Source organism: Vidua macroura, chromosome 8 (genome assembly GCF_024509145.1).
Source record: "Vidua macroura isolate BioBank_ID:100142 chromosome 8, ASM2450914v1, whole genome shotgun sequence".
NCBI classification, from domain to species: domain Eukaryota; kingdom Metazoa; phylum Chordata; class Aves; order Passeriformes; family Viduidae; genus Vidua; species Vidua macroura.
This window is the reverse complement of record NC_071578.1, coordinates 14,321,586-14,349,026: the sequence shown is the minus strand read 5'-3', so window position 1 is coordinate 14,349,026 and position 27,441 is coordinate 14,321,586. Positions and strand designations below refer to the sequence as shown.

At 46.8% G+C, this 27,441-nt stretch overlaps 1 protein-coding gene across 2 annotated transcripts in view; it reads left to right on the top strand.

The window, feature by feature from the left end:
- HPSE2 (heparanase 2 (inactive)) overlaps positions 1-27,441 on the top strand; it is a 107,327-nt gene that overhangs the window by 49,277 nt on the left and 30,609 nt on the right. For both annotated transcript variants that reach the window (XM_053983705.1, XM_053983704.1), the window contains 2 exons: positions 22,041-22,214; positions 22,770-22,941. In XM_053983705.1, the coding sequence (XP_053839680.1) occupies positions 22,041-22,214; positions 22,770-22,941 (346 nt within the window). The remainder of the gene's footprint in view (positions 1-22,040; positions 22,215-22,769; positions 22,942-27,441) is intronic.

The window sequence follows — 27,441 nt, the reverse complement described above, 5'->3', positions numbered from 1 at the left end:
GTTCACATGTTGACAGCTCGTGATAGTCCAGTTATTCCAGCTGCCCCATGTCTGAGGCTCCCAAAACCTTACATCATTGCTTTCACCCTATCCCAGGAAACATTTAATGCTTCACTGAGTGGGCAGCAATAGAAAAGTGGATAATTTGTTTTCCATGTAAAAAAAAAAACAAAAATTTAAAATCTGATGCTTTTTGTAACTGAGTAAATTCAAATTACTGAGTTCAGTGAAGGTGGCTCTAAGAGGTACATTTGGCTGTGTGGGACAAGAGTCTCGATGATGTGATACCTTTTCTGAGCTTTATATGGACTGAGGTTTTTTTCAAGGACCATTTTCTCTGCATTGATGTGTGACTCTCGTATGAACAGGAATGGCTCTTTGAGTGTTGCTGTAACTGAAAGTTTAGGCCCTCTACAGGACAGAGTTTGCTCCCCTGCTTTTCCCTCATCACTGAGAGTTGTCTTTACTCTTTACTACTTCCCTGGGCTCTCCATGCACCATTTGAGACTGACATTGAGCTCATTCAACTTGCTGTTTCACCTGGGTGAGTGAAGGTGGTGGAGTGGAGGGAACTCCACTGGGTACCAAGAGGTATTGGGTCCTTTTTGTGAAGGAGCCTTCACAAACTTGGGCAGATCAGTGTATCAAAAAAAAAAAACCAACTAAAATGTGGATTGCTTTGTGTGGTCTCACAAAAACCCCCACACAATCTACTGCAAGGTCTCTTGATCTAATGACTAGCGATAGAACAAGAGTCAGGGTCTGGAAGCCAAACCCAAAGAATTCCAATTAGAACTGGGACACAAATATTTAGCCAGCTACATAAACTACCTAAGGAAAAAAAGTGGTTTCTCTTCATCTTGTAATGCTTTCTATTAAGTCTGGCTGCCTTTATATTAACTATGGTTCTGCCAAATCTGAGTTATTTGGCTCAGCACATGTATAAGTGGGTGAAATACTATAGTGTGTGATGCACAGGAGGTCAGACAAGGTGATCTGATGGTTCCTCCTCCTTCAGAGACTCTACAAAGTTTTAGTGTGGGCAGAAGGCTGGGACCAGTTAAGGTGTGAAGCTGTGACTCCATCTATATTCTCCTGGGATTAGCAGATGGTCTGTATGCGACCCTGCCTCCTGCTCCTCTGATCTTGGGGAGGATGCTCTGAAGAGAAGCTGAAGGTTTGCAAGCCATCTATAAAACTGAATTCCCATGTTTTTGGTTTGTTTTCAGCCAGCACTTAAGCCATGCATGTTCCAGCCCACATATGAGTTTGAAATGTTCCATCATGTTTTCATTATTTGTTTAAAAATTGCAATTGTCAAGATCTCTTTTGCTCTAATTACCTGATATTATAGGGCTTCAGAGCACCTCTTTACACTCACCAGAATGTGCCCTTGGGATGTGACAAATCTGAGTTGTGCAGCAGATGCTTTCAGAAGAAAGTTGTTGGCATGAGTGGCTGAAAATAGAAGCTTGTTTACAAGGCTGGTTTTGCATTATCAGCTGTAGTGCTCCAATAATTAAGGCTGTGAACCTAATTAGCTCAACACTCCATAATTCTCTTCTGTCTCTCCAGGGGCTTGTCTGTCTACAGCTCTGTACTGCTTCAGCTTATGCCGTGAACATCTTTATCCCAGGGCAGCTGCATTCACACAAGTACCACCTCAACTGCCATGGATCCCACGCTCCTTTTTCAAGTGCACAAACCCTCCACAGGGCTTTCTAGAGAGCCCATACTGGGATTGTTTGGCTGCTTTTATTAAAACCATACAGGCAGAAGTACTGATCTCTCCTGAAGCATCAGCAGAACTGAATGATGCCATTGTTACTACTGATTGAGAGGGTGCTTTTACACTGGCTTCAAACTTGTGTCTGTTCTTAAGTGGAAAATGCTTTTTAATGCTGAATAATGTAGTAACATTTCTGGCCAGCACAGCCTTTTTGACAATGAAACATTGCCACGCACTTGAGAACAGCTCATGGCTGCTGCTTTCACCTCTCCCATTTGGGTTAGGTGTGTTCTGAGCAGGTCTGAGCCTGTGCATGGGATGGTGTTCTCTCCATCCCTGACCCAAAGTGGCCTGTTCTTCAGTGACACCCCTGCAGCGTGCCCAAGCACGTCCCATGGCTGAGATCGCCCTGTCCCTGGGCATTGTCTTCTGTGTATTTCCTGATCCTCAGAGCCAACCCACGCACAACTGGGAGATGTTTTCCTTCTTAAGTGCGTGAGTTTCAGCTGTTCTGACTATCCCGTGTGTGCGTCCTTCCTGTTTGGACAGATACTTGATACATACACCTCAAATGGAAAGGGCTGGACATGATTAAAACACACCATCTAGCCACAGGCATCTTTTTTTCACTCTGTCTTCCCCATGAAGCAAACCTGAGGGGTTGTAATGATATTTAGAGTTTATTGTGCAAAGTACTGAGTAATTATTTAACTGTTTTAGATGCAGAGAGACAGATGTAAGGTGTTCCATGCTGACATGTTGTGCCTGCCTGGTTTGTGGCTGAGACTTTCTATGCTTACACTGAGGTACTTTCTATTTCTGCAGAAATAACTTGGCATAAAATCATCAAATTTCTTGATTTATTTGGAGTTAAAGTTGGTATGTTAACTGATGAGCTCTATCAAAATACTTATATTTTAAATTTGCTGAACTCCCAGGATAACCGATGTTCCAAGGATAACTGATGTTCCAAATTATTAACATGCTACATTGACATCTCCCTTTAATTACACGTCTGTGATGAAAGCCTGTCTCCCAGTGGGTGTGTAACTCTAGAACCTGCAATGGTTGCTGGGATGTGATTAACAGCTCTGAATCAAGGCAGGATTGTCCCTTGGACATACTGGACACACTGGCTCTGCCTGGGGCAATGCCATTCCCACAGTGTATTCCACCTCACTGGTGCTCAAATGCAAGTGCAAATCCATATTTGCTTCACTCTTGTAAAAACAGTGCCTGCATGGCACAGATGCCTTGAAAGTCAAGGTAAAGGCAGATGCTGATGTGCTGGGTTTCACGAGCCCTGTTGTTAAATGGTTACATGTGATGCAACTGGCAGAACATCAGCAGCCAAAGCAAATGTGCTGCACTCCTTTCTTCCTTAGCCTTGTCCATACTCTGTGGGCTTCCTGCTGCACGCTGCCAGTTGACACAAGGCAGGGCAGAGTGGCATTGTCCCCACCAGGACAGTGAGGATTGGGATTACCCTTTTATCCTCCATGTTGTTTTTTGTTCTGGTTCACAAATGCTCCGTGAGTATAATTGCTAGCAGAGGGAGAGGGTAGGGAAGAGCCATATGCAAAAGAGGAGAGGGATATTTTCGTCTGGGACAGAGACAAGGACAGGAGCTGTGAAGAGTGGTAATACAAACACCTTGGCCCTGCAGAGGGGAATGCTTGTGATGGATCTGTGGAACTGCAGAGCTGGCTCGCCAAGCAGAGCCACAGGGCAGGTCCAGAGCTGTTATGCAGAGAGCATAAAGGCAAAATCTGCCACACTTAAAATGGATAATTTATGATGTAACCCACACAGAAACAGAGCCCCTCCATTTTGTGAAACAGAATGTCCTCTAGAAAATATTTGCACTTAGCTATTACACGCAGATACAAGGAAATTCTTTCAGGAGGGTTTGAGTCTAATAAAATGGGAATGTGTGACCTGGCCTGCATCATTATTTGCCCAGTTTTATCCTTTTGTTATTATTTCCAAATGTGGAATTCTCATTCCTGACAATTCTGCAGGTGAAGCTAGGCCAACATAAAACAACGGTCTCCCACAATTACAGGGAACACCTCTTAGGGCTGTAAGGAGCCTAGCAGTGCAGGCCAGCATCCAGAATGGCACATGCTCCCAGGAACTGTGCAAATCTCCCTGCCAGCACCCAGGAGCCCCGTGCCCATATGGGTGCAGAGGTGCTGACTGGCGTGGTCCAACCCCAGAGGGCTGGGCAAGGTTTGCTCTCAGCCCTTCTCTACGAGCAGCTGGGCTGCTGGGGCCAAAAGAGTGCAGTGTCTGGCTCTGATGTTCTGGGATGGAACAGCTTACAGATGGCACCATCCCCTCCTCCTCCAGGACATGAATCCCCTGGGACGGAGGCTGGGCTATCTCTACGTGCTTGTGTTGGAGTGTTGGTCCTTGCATGACGCAGAAGACAGAGCTATTGTAAGCACACCACTGGCAAGCTCCAGAAGTTCTTTTCTGTTCTAATGTTTATGATTTTACCTAGCAAAAGATCTCCTTTTATAAAATGTGAATGTTCCCACTTCTAAGCCTGCCAGATATTACAACTGGGAGAGCTGGATCCTTCAAGTGTGTCCTTGTTTCTAGTTATAAAACCAAATTTGGACACCAGCATACAATGTTTGCAAAGGGGTTTCCATTGGTTTTGTGGCACAGACGTGGCGGGTCCCTGTGCCTGGTGTTAGCTGGTGGTCAGTGGGGTTGTGGTCTGCAGCAGAGCCACGGCTAGAATGGTGTGGGGATGCTGGGGCTGCAGGATAAGGAGCAATCAGGATGAATGCAATGACTATTTCCCAGAATGTAAACAGCCTTGCAGTTTAATGGCTCTATTTACATTGATGGAGATCAGGAAACACACTTTGTTATTTTAGTCTGAATAAGCTCATGCAGATGGTAAGCAGAAGCAACGTGTTTGGAGTTTCTGGTGTTCTCTGACAAGCCAGGTCGTACATGAGTGTGTTAACCTTGCCTTTGAAAAGCTCTTGATTTTTATCAGCTTGTTTACCAAACTGTCACAACAAGGCATAAAACCACAGAAGACTCACAAGCTGATATGAGAAATGTGCAAGTTCTTGGTAGTGGAAGAGGAATAGGAGCTTTCTGAGCTTTGTTAAATGCGGCAACAAACCATTTTTCTTCTACAAACCTTGGAGTGAGCTGTCAAGTGGAGAGACAGGGCTGCAGGAAGATGTTCCATGCGACAAATTGCTCCCTGCTCCCACCACCTCCAGCCCCCACAGATGTGTGGAGTGGGACCTCTCGAGTTGCTCCAAAAAAACCATTTTTATTCTATCATTTACGGGCACCACTGAGTTCCCTCTTCCTCCCGGGCAGAGGCTTCTTGGGTCAGCTCCCCACGAGCTGGTGCTGCAACTGCGAGAGCCGAACGAGTTAAGCTGTGCTCGCCGTTCCAAGTGGGAGCGAAGAGCCATTGCAAAATGTTTTTTCCCCTGTTGGCTCTGCGTGTTGTTTTAAAATTAAATTGGTTCTGGTTAGCAAACAAGAACAGGACAGCAAAATTAAATTTTCTGAGGAATGTTGTGAATCCTGTGTGAAAAATAAACCCCAAAATATTTTTTCCCTCCCGCACTCTTTGGCTTGCCTTTGTCCCGTCTTTGCCTGCCATGCTTCCCTCTCTGCTCCCTCCATGATTTGTTGGTGGGTGGCAAGGCTGGTGTCCTTATGCAGAGGTGCTGTGGAGAGCAGGACTGGAAGTTAATGGGAGCTGGGATATCATGGCTTGGCCATGAAAAATTATTTCTTTTCCCCTTCTGCTTATTGTACCACATCTTCCTTCCTTGCTCTTTGTTCTCCCTGGACTCCCAAACCACTCTCTGCCTGAGGGACATTGTTGCTCCTTCTCTGGCACATCAATGCTGTGCAGGTCTGGAGAGCACCTTGGACGTGTAGAGGACACAGTATTCATTTCAGAGGCAGAATTGGACCTCTGAAGTGTAACTCAGCCCCACGCAGATGACTACTGCTGGCCATCTGCAACACTTCAGTCTCGCTGGAGTTCAGTGCAGACTGCATTGAAGGAGCTACACCCACATAGGGCTCCGTGATGGACAACACAGATTTCTCCCTGTCTGCTTCCATCTTTCTTATTTATTTATTTGTGTGCAGATGGAAAATCTTTGACACAAATTGGCACTCCTCAGATTCTGTTCCTTTGGAAAGCTTCTGCAGCTCTTAAAAGCTTCTCCTCCATTTGGTCAGCCCTGCAGGCATTTGCTGTGCACTTCATAAGTCATTTCTCTAGTCATTGCCTCAGTATTGTGTCAAGGCTTCTTGGATCTTTATTTATAATTTGGCGTGAGTCTGTTCTAAGGGTTCAGCAGACTCTCACTGTTTTATGTGAGCTAGGACATCTTGCTTTCAGACCTTTGGGTGGCACAGCAGGTTACTCTGAGTTGAGCTTCATCATATTCATGGTGCATGTGATGTCCCAGGCCTGTCATTGTATCCTGGCTCCTACTATTGCTTCTATTTGGGAAGTAAGGCTCCTAATTCCTTGTATCCTTGCTGCCCTGTGCCACTAATTCTTGGAGCCCAATCATGATGTGGTTGTCCTTACTGTGCTCTTCTCCAGGTATCTCCTCTTGGCCATTGCTGGAGAAGGGATGCTCAAACAGTCCTCCAGTAAGATGTGGAGCAATCACACGAGCTCACCTGGCTGGCAAAGACATAGAATGTCAGACAACAGGTCTAAGAGAAGATTAAACATCTCTTGGGAGGCAGCATGAGTGTGCTGAAACTTTGCTTCCAGCTAGCACATGAGGATGGGTGCCTTGTCCCTGTGAGTGTTTTCTGGAGAAGGGCTGTGTGTTGGACCTCTTGCCTGGAACAGGGCTGGCCTGGGCAGCCAGGGAGCACTCCTCCCTCACCATCAGACCATTAGAATAAATAAAACAGCTCCGCTTATGCTGGATGAAATCAAGTCTTCTGGATCGCGGCCTAAACACGGTCAACAGCTCCTCTGGGCCCTTGAGCTGCCAATAGCTTGCACCTCCTAGTGAGTCTGTCCTTGGGAAGGAGCCATTAGAGGCTAAGGAAACTTTGCAGATCTCCATCCTTTGAGAAGTGGGAAATCATCACCAATAGGACTTGCAGCACCTCTTGTGTCAGGAAATGGAATACACAGCAAACCCAGTGGTTACAACCCTGCACTCATGCAATGTCCCAGGCACTGCCTTCCTGGAGCACGGTTATCAACACCATTTCCAAACTCCTCCAGGGCACTGTGGAGGCTGGGTTGCCCTTCTGCTCTGTCTTTGTGGTGCTTAGATTGTATTTGAGTGAAGAGCCATCAGAAAGCTAATTAGGTTTTCCAGATTCTCTGATAGTTGTGGGTTCATGGTGTCTTTGCCATCCCAGGACTTGTCAGCACTGGAGTACCAGTAAAATTCACCTGAAAGAAATTATGACCAACTAGGGCCTGACAGAGAAGCTCAATAAATTTCTCCCTGATGCACCACCTCTTCTAACACAAGTGCTGCCTTTGTGCCTTTCTTGATTGGATGGCCAATAGTGCTCTAGAAAGATAGAGACTGTTTCTACACACATGTGCATAAAATATTTCACGTTCCTTTCTTAATCACTAGAGATATCTCCTTCTTCATTGCCATCAGTCTTTGTGATCAAAGCTGTTGTGTTGCACAGCAGCACATCACCAGAAGATCTGGTCAGTGCTGCTGGGAAGAGACTGAGGCTGCCTGAGTTTGCTGCTTTCATCCTGGGCACTCTCTGTCTCTGTTTTCTCTCCAGGAGGTGATCCTGGTGGCTGACTTGTCCTCCTGGTGTCCAGATGCTTGCCCTGTTTGTCCCCCTGCTGCTGACATAGCACGAGATCATGTGGAACCCTTAGTCTGTGGTTTGAGTTTTTATAATTTTATCCTATCACCTCTCTTTAAATAGGAATTCCTTATGCTAAAGTTTCAGACTGAGGTTTTAAAGAGATGACCTGAAATCTGAGTGAGAATCTGTTGAGTCATTTCTGAGTGCTGTGAGCATATTTCTCAGTTCAGAACACGGAGCATTTGTCAGCTGTACAATAATGCACAACAAGCCACATTTTGCAGGATGAGGCTTCCAACATCCACAGTCTCAGCAGTAAATGGAGCAAGGTCATTGCTAATCTGGAAAGTAAATGCTTTTGAAGCATTTCCTCTCAGGACAAGACTTAGTCTTTTCTTCCAGCTGCTAACACCTTCCTTCCTGCTCAGAGCAAGCATAACCTTCCTCAGACACAGAAAATTTCCTGTTCTCCACTGTTAGAAGCTTTCATCCCTCCTTTGGTGTCTCCCTTTAATCTCCCCCAGAATGCCATGGTGTGTCCATCTGCCTTTCACTGGGCTCACCTTTTCTTGCACTTCCCTCTCCTAATGCTGCCCACATGGTTCCCATTTACCAAAGGTGGCATATCCCATAAGTAATCTGAGTCGATGGGATTTTCAGGTAGAATTATTTAATTAGAGACTGCCAAGAAGTATGGGGGGGGATTTATTTTAATAAGTTGATTTTAATATTTTCCATGAATTTATTTTTCATCAGAGATTATGCCATATCCAGAAATAAAACCATTTACTTAACCAGTGAGATAGTCAGTTAAACCCTGAGAAATTATGCTTTTTTAGATCAACCTTTATCCCCAAGAATTGTCTCAGAAGACTGTCTCCTCTGGCTGGGGCAGAATCCCTTTCAGAGGTTTAACAGTGGTTATTTGTTTAGCTGAGTAAGTTGAAAAGTCTGACAAGTATATTCCAAAATCCTCAGATCCCTCTCCCAGAAGGCAAGCCAATGACACCATTAGCTTAAACCAGCACCTCATATACTCGATTTTAATATGACTCTTTAGCTCCAGAGTTTGATGTATTTTCAGCTGAAGGATTTGTGTTTCAGTAGTAAGAGGGGAGCAGGAGGGAGGGCAGTGCTGTAGGTCACTCAGCAGTTGGGTACACATATGTATTAAAAGCCATGCAAAGGATCTGCTCATGAAAAGAGCCGACATCTGACATCTAAATCCATTCCATGAGTGGAGTAACTCACAGCACAGCCTTTTGATGTGTGTTTAGCTGAGTCCCACATACCACAAGTGAGTCGTGCTCTCCTCTGCCTCTTCTGCCTACGTGGCTCCCTCTGGTTTTGCCAGCCACCCCTAGGCATGGTACCATTAATGGGTGATACTTTGGAGCTGCTGTGCTGGCAGGTTGTCTAAGCACCCTCCCCATCACTACAGCAACCAAGGATGTGCCAACCAGTGCAGAGGAGTTGTGTGGCAGCAGTGCCTGCAGGGTGCTTGCTGTGAAATTTAACATCCATCCCATCCAAGTCCATACACCTGCAGTGTTGATCCACAGGACTGGGCTGGCTTTGGGTTATTTTCCATGAGTATAAAGAAGTATGGAGCTTAAAGGGAGTTCACCCAAGTCTCTTTGGATGCTTACATCACTATGAGTCATACCTGTTCCTCCCAGCTCACCTTCAAAGAATGAACCTGCTCAGGTGATACCTCCATTGCACAGGCTGAGAGTATTGGGGATGCATCTGTGCCCAGGGGGGTAAAGCAATAAATATACTTCCAGTGTACCAGGAGTAAAACCACTTCAGTAAAATATAGAATTATTGTAAGAGGGCATGCTGATAGTGGCAAAATTCTGGGTGAAAAATGCAGAAAAGGTATTTATTGAATACATATGAATCTTCTGTATTTGGCAAAACAATTTGACACAGACGTCATAGCAATTATTAAGCACTTCTGTGGTTTAGGTTTCCTAAGTGGTCTTTCATTTGTTCTGTCCTTCTTCAGGTCTGCTGCTCTTTCACAGTTCAGATTAATGTAACTAACAGTCATGTCACAGTTAATTGTCTCGATGAAAACTAAAGAAAAGAGCTGTTTCTATGTCAATATGTTGCTTACTCTTTTGCACTGAGTTACCAGTTGATATTTTCCTTTTTCTTCCTCTAATTTGTATGTATTTGCAAGGTATTTTCCTGCTGTTCTTTCTGCTGCTCTCTCCCCTGACCCACAGCACAGCTGTTGCCTCTCCATGTCTCACTGGTTGGGAAATGCTGTCTTAAACTCCCTTCCCCAGAGATCCTCTTGACCTGTGCCCTGAATTTGTTCAAATTTGCTTTTTTTGAAATACATTATCTTTAATCCGTTTGTCTTACTCCTTCACTGCCTTAAATTGCTGGGCTTTTTGGTTTTGTAACCACTTGCACTCAAATTTACTTCCATTTTTGGACTATTAATCAACTTTCTATATCAATAATATTCAAGTAATAAACATCCCCTCCCCTGTTACTTTCCCTTCTCCAGAGCAACTTTTCCTCACGTATTCCAACAGCTTGGAGTGTCTGGGACCTGCTCTGCTCTGTCTTTAGCAGATAACATGGTAATTAAAATTACCAGTTCCTACCAGCTCTAGTTATTTTAACTGCTTTAGTCAGACCCTCAAATAGATGTCCTCTGTGTTCTGTTTGTTATTAATGAAGTTCTGTGAGACATTTTCTGTGCTCCTTTTATTTTTCTTGGTCCCTGGAGACATGCACAGAGTCTGTTTCTCACCTCTCTTTGAACCCCAAAATATTCTTCATACAAAAAAAAACAAAAACCCAATCAACCCTCCTATTTCCTTCTTCTGTTTCCTAAGCAGGTGACATCCTTCCACATCAGCATTCCCCTCTAACAATCTTTCCATGAAGCATGTGTGAGGCTAATTGCTGTAGTTGTTTAACTGTGTCTTGTTTGTTCTCCTAACACTTATGTGCAGACATGGCTGCTTTGGCTCTGCAGCTGGTGAGGAGGAGAAGGAGTCTGAGCAGATCTGTCCTCTCAGAGCAAATCAATTGGTTCATGAGATCCTAAATGTCCCCCCCCCCCCCCCCAGCAGTGGTTTGTTGACAGAGTTTGGTAAGGCTTGTAGGACAGCAAAGAGCCAAAGAATTGATGGAAGCTTGGAACATCTTGCATTGTTGTGAATATGCTGAAGACTTGCAACAAATACAGCTTAATGAAAGTGTGCTTAGAGGAGGCTTGACCTTAATCTTGAGCTATCCACAAGAAACAAAAACCTAGCAGGGCAAGAGTATAGCAAGATCCAGTCACTAGAAAGCCAAAACAGGTAAGTTTGGACTCAAATCCAGGTGCCTATTTTGATCACAGATGCTAAATAACTGCAAAATCTCACACAGGGGTAGGCTGATTTCCATAACTGCAGCAGATTTTAAGCTCTTAGTAGGTACCTTTATAAACTAGCTGATCTGTCCTGCTGAAGGACTGGTTTGACTTGTGCACTCCACATGTGTGTCCCAGGCTGCCTGGTGCAGGACATCATGCTAACGATGCTGGTCTTTTCCAGCCATTCATCTGTGCCTCCAAAATCAGGTTCAGACTCCACCCTGTGTGCTTTGGTACAAGATTCCCCCAAAGATTAGCCGGAGAAAGCTCCTGCCAAACCGGGTCCCTCCAGCTGAGCCATATCTGAGAGCCCAGAGGAGCATAGAGAGCCAGGGCCAGTTCCTGCAAATATTTTACAGACTGGGATCCGGGTCTGGGATCTGTGGGAATCAGTGGAGCTCTGACCCCAGTGAGTTGTGGTCCTTGCTGCAGCGCTCGCAGTCTGCCCCGGTAATTGCCGTGTTCCTCACCCGCCAGGCTTGGTCGGTCGCTGTTGTGTTCAAATGCAGCCACACTCGGCACTGCAGACGAGCCCTCTGACATTATCCGAGTGCAGCTGGAGGCATCTATTTTGGCCTTGAAAATGCCTCTTTCTTGGCAGAGCTCTGTGTTTATTATAATGCTGTCTGTAATGTGCAAAAGTACATTTCTGTTTTAACTTCCTTCTTTATGTACTAAAGAGTGTGGTTTTAATTAGGGATTTCAGATTGAAACATTTCCGGTTTTATGTGTTGTTTTTTTGGTTGGGGTTTTGGGTGTTCTTTTTTTTTTTTTTTTTTTTAAAGACAGTTTTCAGTTAAAATGTTTCAGAGTTTTGAAAAATACCAGATGCCCAGCTCACAAAGTGTGCGAAGAGCCGTAGTCACTCCCTCTTCCTCCAAGGGAAGTCAGCTGCTCCGCTGAGTAGGAGCAGCCAGGGACGGCCGATGGCGAGAATGGGGTCAGCAGGCAGGAGAGGATGTGCGGGACCGGGACGGGCGCTTCCAGCAGCGCGCCATGCCTGCGGCTCCCTGCACCATAGCAAACATTGACTCAGACCCACAAAATAAAGCACCTGATTCTTGTGGATTCCGGGTTTGCTTCCCAATAGCCAGGGATTGTAAGAGGAGATGGTCAGATGCCTGTTTAGCAGCAGAGCGTTTCTGCTGCAGCACCCGGCACTGAGGGACTTCAGGCGCGCCCCTGCCATCCCTGGCCACCAGCTGCAGTCCCCGCCCATGGGAAAGGCAGTCAAACAACTTGCAAAGTAAACTGATTGTTCTGCTGCACATCAACTGCCTAAAAGGAATAATAAAAACAAGCCAGATTTTAACTCTCCTGGTAGTAGAAGAGCTCAAAAACATCTTATAAAGGCACCCCAAATTTTTGAAAACAGCAGGCAATGAAAATTATGTTAAAACCAAGTTTCTTGAGCCAGTCCCATGATTTTTGTGAGCTTGACTCATGATTTTTGAATGTTGGTGTTTGGCAACACTAAAGTGCTCAGTTTGAATTTGTTCCCGATGTGGTAGTTCAGCCCCCCCCACCCCCCATGACTGATCAATGTCACTCTGCTCTGGAGCAGCCAGAGATCTGGGGGGTGGGAGGCGAAGGGCCTGGTACAAGGCTCTGCACCTTCTGCAGCTCCAGGGATGCTGTGGGGTGGATCTGGCTTGCATGAGGCTCTTCTGAATCAAGCTGTGTGTCTGCCACGTGACAGCAGTTTAGGCAGCAAAAAATGGAATATGGGAGCTGCTGAAGGGGATTGGTGAGCTAGATGCACAGCCTACCTGGGCTAAGCATTTTACTGAGATTAAAGGAACATGTTAAAAGCATGCTTTGTACCTGTGCATCTTTCATTCCTGTTTAGCGATGCAGCATCTGCACAGGGTGGTGCTCAGCCTGTGCTACCCAGCTCGCTTTTTGCAGGGAAGTGCGGGAAACACCTACCCTCTTGCTGTAGTGTTAGTGCTTCAGGTGCTTCTAGAAAAATGTATTTCTAAAAAAACCTCTGCCTTGCAACTGTGTCAGATTGAAAGAACAACGTGGATGCATTTTGCCTGAGCAGCAAGTGATGCATGGGGTTATGTGGGTTCCCATCATGGCTGTTGTCATCTGCCCTACAGCTGGCAGGAGGAGGTGAGTGTGGGGACAGGCATGGTACAGTATTTGCCTTCTTGCTCTGCCTTGTGGTACAACATCCAGCTGAACAGCGAGCTATGGCGTTATCTTGTATGTACCTCGGTGGGTTTGGGCTGCACAGGGTTCCCCATGCCTGAGAGGTCACACTGTCACAGGAGGTCCCCCTCCATGTGGCTAGGGAGCAGCCCTGTGCAAGGACCAATTCACCTCTCCTGGCAGCACAGAAATAGCTCATGTTTGCACCTGAAGCTGCTTTAAACTCAATAAATCACCATTCTCCCATCCATGGGTAATGTTTTGCAGCTGCCCAGGTACCCATGCCTCAACATTCCCCATCCCAATGGGATTGACAGCCCTGTCCTCCCTGGGACAGGTGAGGTGGCCTGGGAGGGCGCTTGGTCCTCCCATCAGCTGTCCCTGTCCATCTCTAGCTGCCTGCCATTTGGGAGCTTGCTGAGAGCTTGAGGAGCTGACCACTTCTTACCTATTTAGGAATGCTTTTAAATTGTTCCAGAAACTGCAGTTTGTTGATAAATCACAGTGATTGCAGAGAAGTGTTTTAACTAAACCGTGTAAAAGAAGGAATGAGCTGCAGCGCAGCACTGCCAGCTGTCATTGGGTTTAGAAACACACATCATAGATTTTGTTGCTTTTCAGACAGCTGCGCTTATAGCTGTTCTTATAGCCATATAAAACAGTCATTCTGTCAGCAAAGGTCTGGCAGTGGAGCTGGGTTATGTCTGCAGCCGTGTTCCCGAGCCTGGCAGGTTTGCTCCCTCCTCGTGCGCAGGTAAAGCCCGGAGGGAGGCACCTCTGTGGCAATGGGGTAGCCCGTCCCCAGAGTCACAGCTGTGCACAGGGTAAAGAGCAGAACGCTGGGCTGTGCCCACCACCTGTGCAGGGGATGGTGCTGACAGGGCTTGTCTTCAGCACCCCTGGTCATTAGGAATGGGTAGTTCCCACAATGAGAAGGGGTTTTAGAGGGTTTTACCCCAAACCTGCGGTTGCTGCTCAGGAGTCTGGCTAACTGCAGGTCAGGTTCACAATCCAAAGCCTGTTCTGGCAGCATTCACAGATCAGACCCTCTCTGCTGTGGTCCATCCTATTTGGACTTTGGAGCTAAAGCTGAGAGTCACAGGGACTGGAATTAGATTTTTAAAATTTCCTCAAGAGCAGGAAGATAGTGCTATCAAATTTGTAGCTTTTCACAGGATCAATATATAGCTTTTGATAAAACCTCATCCTCTGTTCCTTTTCCTATGTGAAAGACCAGCTTTAAATGCCTGGTTGAATACTTTCTGCTCATTTTATTTGCATTCCTTTATCCAAAATGGAATGACTCAAGCAAGCTGCTGACCTGACTCACTGCTGCACGCACTGTTTCCCACCAATCCCTTGTGCAAGTGGTGTCAGTGAGATGGAATTGCCACGCAGGCTGTCACTGACTCTTGACAGGACAAGCTGCCTCCCACGGAGGCCCCAAAGACCCCCAGAAGTGCAGGCACTGCTGAGCACTGAGGAGGCTGAGGACCTGTACCCAGGTTTTCCCTGGAACAATTTCCATGGCTCAGATCCAGTGATCTGGAGTGGCCAAGAAGATGTGGAAGAGCAGGTGGTGCTCACAATCTTATTTTCCCTTGCTCTGTTCTTCTGCTCCACTCAAACATGTAGCACTCTCCCTGCTCACCTCCATTTCCCTCTGAAACTTTAGAAGATGCTGGATTCATCCCAATCCAAAAGGGAAAATACCTTAAGTTATGCAGCAGGAGAAAACAGCTTTCTTAGCTGTAATATGATCCTGGTTTCTTCCCAGACACCAGACTGGAACAGAGGGTTTGGAAATTGCCCCTCTGGCCATTATCTGAGCTTTACAGCACTTGGAGATTGAACCCAGATCCCACATCTCTTCTGAAGCTCCATGTCAATTTACACTTGTTCCTAGAAACCATTACTGTCCTGTGAGCTCTTTACCACGCGAGGATTGAAAACAGAGCTATTCTGCTCATTTGAGCTCTCTTTTTTAGCACGAAGGCAGAGCTCAGGGCTCATTCTTTTTTCTCACCATCTGAGGATTAAGCCCAATCCTGACTGTTATCCAACCTCGATACCATTTACACACTGAACCCAATGCCTATGGCTTTTATCTGAGCCCTTAGAGCATTTGGAATCAGGCCATGCCCCTTGTCTGGTATCAAAAGAATTATATTAATTTGGGATTCATTCCACAAAATGAGGCTGTCAGCCAGACTCCTTAGCAATTGGATATTGAACCCAGACCTCGTGGTTGTCTTCCAAGTTATATGCCAGCTGGGAACTCAGCCCACAATCCATGGCTGCTAGCCAAGCTCCTTATTGGCAAGAGATTGACACCAAGCCCCCAGACTGCTATTTCTGTGCAGTGGTGTTAAGGACTGAACCTTGCTCACGTGGTCAGCATAATCACCTCTGCACTGGCAGTGAAATGAAAAATCTAGTTAAAGACTTGAATGAATATTGAGGGTCAATGTTCAGCTGCTTAAAGACCAGGGATGATGACAATTCCCTTGGAAAAAGGCCCCCTTGATACTCCAAAGGGAATAGTCCCAGATCCCCCATCTGTCCTCCAGCTGGATATAAAATCCAGGTTCTCATTAACACAGTGCGCAGCATTTCTTTGCTGGCTGGCAGTATTAAAGCCAGTTCCTCTAACTTTCAGGTATTCTTCAGATGGGATTAAACTAGATCCCTTTTCTATAGCACCATTAGGCTCTGCCAAAGTACTTCTTGTCACTCAGAACAGACCTCCAACATTGCACCTTGCCTTGGAGCAATGGGAGAGCCTGGCAGGTCAAGGAGAGCAAGGGACAGTTCTGAAAACCTCAATCCTCTTTGGAGGATGTTAGGAGCCTGACCAGGTAGAGAGATCATTTCAGGTGAAATGTGTATCTGAGGCAAGCAAATTTTTCCCTCCAGCCAGCAATTTTGCCCAGGAATTCTTCAGCATCTTTATACAGCATGGTTTTACTGCATGGAAAATGCTTCAGAAAATGGAATTAAAACCAAACATCTTCCCAGCTGGGATGGTCATCATTAGAATGCAGTTTCCAGCAACTGTGTGGGTTTCTTGGTAGCCTTGAAATCTCTAAAATTCTCATTAAGCAACAACTTTGAAGGAATGGCTTAGCATGCAGCTACAATAGGAAAATCTTCCCATGCTCCAGTGGGATGTTGTAGTGCACACGGACAGTGTGGGATGTTGCTTTGCCTCTGAACTTGCAGCGATGGTGAAGGCTGATCTTTGGTGCTCCAACTGTGCAGATTGTGGATGGGGGGGTCTGGTTGCCTTGTCTGACACCCTGTTGTGTCTGGGGATGCAATCCTTTGGAAGATTTCAAGCCAGTGTTGCAGACCTGTCCCATGGGTCTGGAGTTACTCTCCTTGTCTGTTGCATATCTTCTGATTCATATTTATTTGCTAAGAAAACATCAAGTCATTGCCACACACAAGTGGTTTTATGAGGATTTTCGATGCAAGAGAGACAGAGGAAATGAAATTCAGCTGACCATGGTGCAAATGTGTTTGTAAATAAATTTTCCATGTACCCACTTGTTTTTCTGTAAGGGGGAATATCTTTATTTTTCTGTTCATTGCTCTGGCCAGCCATTTTACTCATCTCTAATCTGAACAGCCTGTACTGCCCTTTCTGCCCTCTCCCTGTAAAGTTTTCTTTAGGCTTCTCTTTGCCAGGTCTTTCCCAATGCCATTACCCTGCTATCTCCTCTGGGGTGCTCAGGGGCAGGGGATGCTGCTGGTTTTAGTGCTGGCACCAGGAGCTGTGTGCAGGGACACTCCAGGCTTGCTCAGAATTTATGGGGAATCAACAGAGTTGAGCAATATCTGTGACTAGTTGAAATGGTTATTTCTAGAGCTACATTTCTTTGCTTTATCCACAGAAGGGTTCATCTGTTGCTCACTGGATTGGTCTCTCAGCAATCTTGTGGATTTGGGAATTGTGCTGTGTGCTGCCCACCCCATACTCAGCTCTTATCTCATCCTCCTTGGTGCTTGCATACTCTGTATGTGCAAGAGATGGATGTGGTGAATGGTGGGGATAGAGGGGGAACAGGCTCTTCTTTCCCATCCTTCTGGTTGCCTTCCCAGAGTTGCAAAAGCCCCTGGAACACCACGCCACCCCTCAGTCCACTGACTGATCCCAGCTTCCATCTCAGCATGCACATGAATTTCCACTCTTCATGCTAAACTCTGACAAAGCAAAATTCCTGAAGCAGAATAAAAAATGTGGAAGACTTTCAAACCCAGAGATTCTTGAACTGTCCCTCTTACCAAACAGCAGTCAATACTGTGCTCTTTATAAAGTCTCTAGTATAATGTTTAATTCAGTAACTACAACTGGAAAGTCTTTCCAATTATTGTAAACTGCCAGAGATATTTTAATGTCCTCAGATTTTGTGTTGGTATGCTACAGAGTTAAGTGCCATCCATCTTTCAGAGAACATTACAATTTAGCCTTGTATAAAAAGAAGAATAATGGGAAAGAATCCCAAAGGATGTACTTGTCCCTTGAACCCTACCATCATTTGTGGTTTCACAGACACCTTCTGCATTTTGAAATTGTTTGTCTCTCTCTGTGCAGGGTATGAGATCAATACAAGCAGCTAAAAGCTTTAATTTGTGCACAGAGCTTCATCTGAGGGCAGGACTGGGAGCAGATCTTCACTGGTGGCCACCCAGACATGCAGTGTTGGGCTGTATTCACTCCCTAGATGAGTTGAAGCCTCTACAACCAATGATGTAAAAGTTTGAGAAATATCTTCTGATTTAGCTTTTGTGCCAGGGCTAAGTGGCCTCTGTCTCTGACTACTGGCTGCTGTTTGTCCCAAACCCACCAAGGCACCCAGCCCAGTGAGACCCCCCCCACCAACACTGCTGCTGGGTGTGAGGGGATAGAGCTTGGGGCTTTGCTGCCTCGGGCAGCCTCACTCCAACTACATGAGCATTATAAAAGGAAGAAGCTGACTCTCAGCATCCTTGCACTTTTCTTGTTCTTTTTTTTTTTTTTTTTTTTTTTTTTTGTTATTCCTTCTTGCTGAGCTGAAGTGGCAGATGAGTGCTGAGCATGTGCATCTCTGCACTGGGCAGAGGGGAGAAGGAGCAAGGAGAACATCTTATAAATCTAGTTCTGCTCTATTAAGATTCATTCTGGTACGACAATGGCTTTTTCTATTGAAGTGCTTTGTGAAAGCCTTGCCTAATGATCTGTTAGCTGGGGAAAGGTTAAATTCCTTATGATTTTCTTTGTTTGATGAAGAAAAAACAGTGCAATTATCCAGAATTCAAAGTGAGTTTTAGCCAGCTGTTAATAATACTGCGATTCCTCATGTTCTCATTACTCAAAAGTAATGTTGCCGTCCCTAGTCATGGCAGTAAAATATTTATAGCATTTTCTTATGGCCTTATTTGTACATATGGAGGACTGGGCATCACTCAAAGTCTTCTAAACAGGCTTCTTTTTGTGCTTTAGCCATCCATAGAATCATTTGGTTTGAAAAAGACCTCTAAGATCATTCAGTCCAACCAATATCCTAACAGTGCCAACTCCATCACTAAACTATGTCCCTAAGTGCCATACCCACACATCTTTTAAATATCTCCAGGGGTAGTGATTCGACCACTTCCCTGGACAGGCTGTTCCAATGCTTGAGAATGCTTTCAGTGAAGAAATTTTTTCTTGTATCCAATCCAAATGTCCCCTGGCACAATTTAAGGCTCTTTCCTCTTGTCCTATCCCTTGTTGCTTGGGAGAAGAAGCCTACCCCCACCTCACTAACAACCACCTCCTCTCAGGTAGTTGGCAGAGAGTGATAAGGTCTCCCCTGAGCCTCCTTTTCTTCAGGCTGGATACCCCCAGCTCCTTCATATGCTCCTTACAAGACTTGTGCTCCAGACCATTCACCAGCTTTTTTGTCTTTCTCTGGACATGCTCCAGCATCTCAACACCTTTCTTATAGCAATGGACCCAAAACTGAACACAGCACTCAAGGTGCAGCATCACCAGTGCTGAGTACAGGGGGACAATCACTGCCCTTGTCCTGCTGCCCACACTGCTGCTGATACAAGCCAGGATGCCACTCTGCTGTCATACACTGCATGACAGTATTCTTGTCATCTAACTGCAGCTGTCTGCAATGAAGATGTCCAGTTTTTAAGGCAATCATCTCAGAGGTGAGAGACATGCCCTTTAACCACTAATGGTTAGCTAGCTTGTGCAAACTGATCATCAAGACTCTGCCAGGGTCACTGGACTGGTGCTTCCAAGCTTGCACTATCCCAAGATAGTTGCCAAGAATGAAGGAGGAAAGTGGATTCAGTACCTGCTAGTCTTGGTATCAAGAGTGGTCATTTTAACAATCTGATGTGATGCAGAGATAGGTTTATTAGTACTTTTCTGCTCTTTGTAGCTTCAGTACAGGCTACAGGTCCATCTGTCCTGGGAGACCACTAGGAAATGTGCAGGACTGAAACCCAGACATCTGTGTGTTTCTCCTAGCTCACTCCCCTGATTGCTGAGGTTTCCAGCTTGGAAAGTTGTGGCAGAACATGAAATATACGTGGCATCTCTGCATCCAGGCACATAGAAACAAAATAAGTGTCATGGGAAAAATATAATTTCACAGTGGCAGGCCCTGTGTTGGGATAAACAGACGTCTTGTTTCTTCTCATGGATGCATGGAAAATCAATTCCCAGTCTTCTGCAGTGGCTCCTAAACATGAACCAAATCCCCTTTTGCAGTGCAGTTGTTTTGTACCAGTGAAAGGGTTTCGTTTCTAGCAGGAGAACTGCAGGTAACACCATTTTTGCTATCCTGTTTTGTCATTTGGGTGTCTACCTTCTCCTCTTTATAGGAGTCCCACTTCAAGTGCAACTTTTTGCCTGGGGGTCTGAAGTAAATCAGTTATAAGTAACTGTATCTGTCTCTAATTCACTAAACATGCAAAAAAAAAAAAAAAAAAAACCAAAAAAAAAAAAAACCCAAAAAACAGCTAATGTGCTTGAACCACTGGGATGAATACATTAGATTAATCTAATTCAGCTACTTCTCACTCAAACAACCAGAAGCATTTTGAAAAAGGTTGTGGAAGGGATTGAGAATTTCTCTTCCACATTTTTGCATTCTTCTTCTTTCCTTAACTTCCCTGTGTTGCATTAAGTGTTAGCTATTCAGTTAGCTTATTTCCTGGACCCTCCTTAAAACTTTACTTTAAAAGGTAAGTTTATTTTTGTCAGACCTCAGACCTGGGTCTGTATTCACTGAAACTTTCAGTGACCAGGAAAGGCAACAGAATAAACACAGACATACAGTGAACAGTTTATCCCACCTGGAGCGAGCAGCTCCCTCTTCCACTTGCACCTCAGGTGGGCAGCATGGCTACAGGAAATCTTGGAGCATCACTGCTGGGCTTAGAGCAATTCCCTGAGTGTGTGGTGGCCTTCCCTAAATCCCCTTCATCTCCCTTGGCAAAGCTGGTGCATGCTATCACCTTGGTGCCATGGCAAGTCTGATGTATCTTCTGCTCTTTTATGCCCCACTTTTTTTTGGAAATGTGCACATAGACCCAGAGCAGGCTGCCTAGACCCTTCACTGTAACAACAAATGACTAGAAGCTGACCTAGGTGTGAGTATTTCTCACTGCAGTTCAGTCTAGATAAGGGTTACCTCCATTTCTGGAGAGAATATCATGTGCAATCCTTTGTGTACAAAGCCTCAGACCCCATCAAGGTGTAAGACCTAAATGGCTGCTTTGCTGCCCACAAGTCCTGCTCTCCTGTCAGTAGATTGCTTCAGTGTGATTTGTTCTTGGCACTCTCCTGTGGCTGTTGATCATCTCCTTATATTTTGTAAGTGCTGACAAGCAACTTGGTTATTTGTCCAAGTGTTTTTCTGGGACCTGAAGCCAGTCTGCCTACTCTGTAATTCCCAAGAACCTCCTTCCCCTCTTCTGAAAGTGGAGCCTGCAGTCTGCCCTCCCTGGCCCCCTGGAACCTCCCTGTCCCTGGTGGCTCTTCACAGTTAAGTGGTTGCATCTCCAAGGCTGCTTCAGGAAGCTTGCTGAGTATCCTGGGATGCAGTTCAACAGGCAGGGATGATTGAAAACACCACAGTTATCTAATTGCTCTCTAACCAAATCTCCTCTTGCTGTCATGTGAGTTTGTGTCTTGCTAATACTGGCATTAGCTTCATCAGCAATTTGATTGGTGTTGAGTTTTTAGGGAAATTTTCATAGAAAAAGGGCATTAAGTGTTTTGTTTCTCTATCCTGTGCTAATGTTGCACCTCCCTACATAGTGGATCAGCTCTTTTTTTGGTCTCTCCTGTTGCTGCTGGCTGGTGTTCCCACTGCTCATCGAGACCACAGTACAGGGAGATGCCATCCAGGCAGTTTTGGGGCCAGCAGATAGGACACAGATCCCACACAGCCTCATCACCCTGGGAGGGCCTGCTGGCAGCAGGGTTTGGCCAGGCTGTCACTAGGCAGGGAGCCTAGGGAGCAAAGGCCAGGCTGCTGTGGGGTGCAGGAGAGGTGGCAGCTTTAGGGTGGTGACTTCTTCCTCCTCTCCCCAAACACTGCAGGGATCTGCTCTGAAAGAGATGCAAGGCAGAATAAGCACAGGAAAGGACAAACTTTCCTTGCCAAGATCAGATGAAAAGCGATGTTATAAAGTCACTTGTCTCTGGTAACATGGCCCCAGCTCTGACACAGAGGTGGAGGGCATCCAAGTTTCATGCTGGAAGGAGATGAACCCACACCTGGAATCCTATCTGGGTTTCAAAGGTCAGGTGCCTTTCTGTGGTTACAGATGTCGTGGGGATGGCATTTGACCCTGGCTCATCCTACACAGAAGGCAAGGAATGATGGACAGCAGGATCATTTGAACTCCCCTGGAACTAGCTTTCCTTTGAATTACAAACTGCTTTTTGTTTTTTCCCAGCCAGGTCTCTAGACAAACTCTATAACTTTGCTGACTGCTCTGGCCTTCACCTGATCTTTGCACTGAATGCTTTGCGCCGAAATCCCAACAACTCCTGGAACAGCTCCAATGCCCTCAGCCTACTGAAGTACAGTGCCAGCAAGAAGTACAACATCTCCTGGGAGCTGGGCAACGGTGAGTGTGGGAACAGGAGAGCCACGGGAATGGAGCTTGCTGTAGCAGCAAGATACTCAGTTTTGGAAGAGGATACTTGTAGCTCCCAGGGTGCTTTACCAGTGTATTTTCAGAGGGATTTAAAGGCTCCTGCTGTAAGGCAGCACCACCTCTAAGACTTGGTGTGAGTCTCTTAGCTGGACATTTCTCTCAGTTGGTATTAAGCACATGTAATGTTTCTACCCTGGCTGCTGGGCCCGGCTGGTCCTGGGGGGCCAGGCCATCAACTGTAGGGACTTGTGTGGTGGCAACAGTGCCAGGGGAAGTGGGCAACCCTATGGGGACAGGAGCATGACACCAAGGGACAGCTCCTTCACCCAGCGCACAGCAAAAGGGGCACAGGACAGCAGGCAGTGGCTGTCGTCCACTCCTCAAAGGCTCCTTCTGTTGCTCTGCAGAGCTGCCTGCGTCCTCTGCGGAGCCCAAGCTGTGGGACAGGGTGAGCTGTGTCTCTCTGGAAGCACAGAGGAGGAAGCAGAGCTGACAAGTTTTGCTTGTCAATTTGTATTTTCTCAGAGCCCAATAACTATCGGACACTGATCGGCCGCTCAGTGAATGGCAGCCAGCTGGGAAAGGACTACACTCAGCTGAGAAGCCTGCTGCAGCTTATCCGCACTTATTCCAGAGCACACCTCTATGGGCCAAACATTGGAAGGCCCAGAAAGAATGTCATTGCTTTCCTGGAAGGGTAAGTGGTGTTGGCTTGATCAAAAAGAGCTCAGAAATCCCTCCTGAGACCAATGTCCTTGGCAGCAGGAAGGCTTGCTCCTTGGCTTCCCAATGTCCAACAGCATCCAGGATAGTGAGGCTCTGTGTGGCTGAGCCACCACAGTACCAGAGGCTTTGGAACATGGTCATGTGTACAGCTAAAGTTCTGCAGAGGTCTCTGGTGGGATTTTGGGATGGAATGATTCACACTCTCCCAAGCATTTCCAGCGTTTCCCAATTATAGGCAGGCTGAGGTGTCCACCTTGTTGGGATGTTAAGACAATGCAGTGGTGTGGATGCAGGCTGCTGTAAGCCCAAGAGCTGCAGGGTGAGGATGTGGGTCCTGGCACCACTTACCAATGTGCACATTATTATCTCTGAGTCCTCCTGGACAAATTGCTTTGCTCTTCCCTTTTGGTGATTTCTTCTCCCTGTGCTTTCTCCATCTGTGCAGAGGAAGAACTTGTAGCAACTTTCTTCACTGGCCAAGCTCTCTTCTCCCTCCTAGGGGGATTGGCATGTCTCTAGTTTGGGAAGGCCAGAGGTGGAGAAGGAATGGTGACAGAGAGGGACACAGACACCTGGCGGTGACATTGGACAGCTACAGGAATCAGGGAGGTGTGGGAGCCTGCTGGCAGCAGGAGTTGGGTCTGTGTGACTCGAAGACCATGCAGCAGAAGGGAAATTCCCTGCAGGACTGTAAACAGAAACTCCAGTGCAGAAGGCTGGGCAGGGGGAGGTGTGGAAGGGACTCTGCTGGGAGCAAAGCTGGGTCTAGCATTCATTAACATCTGCAGGAATGATCTGGCAGAAACAATAAACAGCACACTGATGCAGTCCCCAGCGAGGCGGGGAGGGAGCCAGGGCCAGATTCTCAGCTCTGCTGCAGCAGCACAAAGAGACCATAAAGCTGGTTGGACCAGCTGTGACACCAGCATCCCTCCCACTGACGAAAGTGGGGGAACAGCCCCCGTGCCCACACCATGGCTGCCACCCATGCCACGTGAGAGCGTCGCCCGACGGAGCCCCGCGCTTGGTGCTGCGCGTGGGAGCGGCGCAGGGGGAGTTACAGAATGCTGTAGTAGCCTTGATCAGCAGGAAATCTATTAGCGCTGGGAGGAGCGGGCTGAGTAAGGAAAACAATGGGGATGAGAGCCAAGAAGCTATTAGAGAAAGGGAAGTCCTACTGCTGTGTTTGCCCTTCGTGCGCCGCAGCCGGGTCCCAGGGAAGAGGGGTCGGAAGAGCCAAGTCGCACGGCCAGGGTGGTCCAGCAGCTAAATGTTGCTGGCTGTGTTTTGACTGACAGCAACCCTGGGAGCAAGGCTGTAGTGTACAGTCTGGTGGAGATAATGGCAGACACCCCATCTCAAATGAAAGGGAAGGTATGTAAGAGCTGCAGCCCTGGTGACGGGATAGTGGGGCTCTTCATAAACACCCCAACTGGGGTGGAAAACTCTGATGAGCATGCCTGCTCTCCAAGCCATATGTTCTTTTCTCTGCTGCCACCCCTGCCTTCCAGGATAACTCTGTTCCATGGGTGCTCAAAGAGTTTTGTCTCTCCCATGAAGAAACCTTGTGTCCTGCACTCCAAATCCTGGTGTCTGCAGCTCACAGCAAGCGGCACATGCCTGCATGGCGTTACAGCCTGTGGGGTCCTGTGGAAAAAGAGCTGTTGGTCTTTCCATGTAAAGACCCCATTATTACCAGGCAGGGCATAAAGAGGAGGGACAAGTCTGATTACACAAAGGGCTAAAGGCTCATTTGCAGTATTTGGACGTGGAGTTGCAAAAGGATAAACCCGGTGCCTAAGCTCTTAGACAACGTGAGCTTTATTGCCAGTAGCTCCCCAAGGTCTCTTCAATGTGGGTTAGTGCTACCGAGAGCTCTGTCTTCTGCAGCAGCATCCAGAACTGGTCCACAGGACGTGGCTCAGCATGTGCCTGGTACTATCACAGCCAGGACATGCCTCTCAGGGTCCTGAACGAGCCACACACAGTCAGCAAGCAGGAGAGAGGAGAGGGAATTTAGGAAGGTTGTCTCAAAGGCAAATCTGCCACCTGCCTTGCTAGACCCTGAGTGATCTATGTAGTGCTCACAGTAGGCTGAAGGCTCCTGAGTGAAGTATGTGCAGCTCATAGTCCTGATGATGTGAAATTTGTAGTTTTTCTCTTCTTTTAAAAAATTGTGATGAACAGCAGAAGTCAACCATGTAGGGGGTGATATGTCAAGTGGCAGATTATGCATCAAGAGTTAACTAAGGCTGGAGGGGTGAGATAACACCCCTGATGTGAAGATGGGATGGGTGGATTAGTCTACCAGGCAAGCATTGCTGTGTTACACAAAGTGAGGAAGTGAGTTTTGGTAGGAGAAGTAATGGAAATGAGCTGAAATGGGACAGGAAACCTCAGACAAGCCCAGGGAGTGTTCTCCAGCAGTAGAAGCTGGCATCAGATGTTCTCCAGGGAAAGCCTCTGGAGATACCTGAGGTCCCAAAACACTCAGAGAAAAGTGTCACTGTGACATATTAACTAGAATAACGTTTTCCTGTTCCATGATCTGTGTTCCAAAGGTTTTAGTCTATTTTTAGCTGTTATCTCAAGCAACCAAACTAAACTTATTTTTGTGCTTAAGTTTTGTCCTGAAATAATGGCAGTGTCAACATGACTTGGGCATTTGCATCTGCTGAACACCTCCAGGGCTCTTCTGACTAAATCCTTATGCCTGACCTCCAGAACAGGGTGGGACTGAATCCCTCCTGAGGTGCCACCTTTCTCTGGGGTCTGCTACAATAATGGACAGTTTGGGCACCCAAAAGTTTGCAGCATATAGGAGGATGTGCATGCTGTCCATTGCAGAGGCTGTCCTTAGGCAGGTGACACTGAGCTGTGCTGGGTGACAGCTATGCACTTCCCAGTGGTGGAGGTGGGGTGTAGTGAGGGGAGGAGAGCTTGGAGCACAGAAGCTTGGGTTTTACACACCCTTCAGGGCTGAGTTATTGCCCCTGAGCTCCTCCACCACCCTGCAGGGAGCAATAGCTCAGAGCAGCCACAGCCATCCGTGTCACCCTGGGCTGGCAGGTCCTGGAGCCTGGAGCTGGGCTGCTGCTGATGGTGTAAGGACAGGCTCTGCAGTGGAGAGCTGCTCCTACTATGCAGGAGGCTAGAAATGGTGTCTTGTGGATGCGCAGGTGCAAGAGGGAATTTCTCCAGACACAACCAACAGTTGAGTTTGATGAGGTGTTAATTAGACCATTCATGCAGGCTGAGCTGTTGCAGAGCAGACCATGTTAGCTACCTACTGTGTCTGCAGGTACAGGAATCCCAGAACTGCTCAGAATTTGCTTGGGGAAAAAAATTATGGGATTCTGAGGAATTAACATAGATTTTAACAGCAGATCAGGAATCAGACACAAAGGTTAATGCACGGCTGGATAGCCCATTTGGTGCTGGAAGAGAAGAAACATGAGGAAAAGCTATAAGGAAGGAGAGATGCTAAAGGAGAGGTGTTAAAGCTTGGAACATGTGGTACAAAACTTAGTTTGGCATGTCTGGGTGGATTTGACTCTGGGCTCTCATGACCCATTGCTCCTCAGCTGGTGTAGGCCAGTTTTTGCCACTGGTAACTCACAAGTTTCAGTGTGTAACCTCCACCATGGCAGGAGCTGCAGCAGTGCCAGCAGGGTAAGGTCTGGCAGGCACTTTTGCCCATGCTAGACTGGCTGTTGTTGGCCAGTTTAGGTCCTGAGACTGCTGAGTCACCAGAGAAGTTAAAATCTTTCTTGTCTGGAGCTACAGTCTTTCCCTATTCCTCATCTCACAGGTCTCAAAGTCACCGGATCTTGTGCCTCCTTGGCTTTTCTCTGCCCTCTTTCCAGCCTCCTTGGCCCCTTTTTGCTACTGCAGTCACCACTGTGCATCCACCCTCTGGTCACAGGGCACAGCACCTTCAGCCAGGTGGCAGAAGTAGGTGACAAGGCTCCCATTTGTCAATCTTTCCCTTGCAAGGCACAAAAATATCTGATCTTTTGTGATTTTACTGCCTCCTGCCCCTGGTTCGTACTGCTTGTGGAGACTTAACCACCCATCTGGTTCCCTGTGTCTCCTTCTGGTGATGTCATTCCACAGTGGTCTGAAAGGGGCCCATAAAGCTGAAGAAGCACTTTTGTCAGTGGTGGTTAAGAAGAAGCCCTTCCTCCCTGCCAGCTGTGGATATGCCAGGACTGGGAGGGGGCATGTCTTAGTTATTTGTGGGCAGACAAGCAGGGGTCAGGTTAAGACCTGACTCAGTCCTCAGCCCTGCTCCTTTCACCCACAAATCAACCCCAAGCCAAGGTTTCTAACACTTACCTGGTAGAGAGAATTGTTAGCTTACAGTTCATGAAATGGCACAATGGGGTTCCACCAAAGCAAAATCAAAGTGCTTTAAAATGGGAGAGGCTCTGGTAGTGTTTTGATGATAACTGCCCTTGCCTTATGTCTC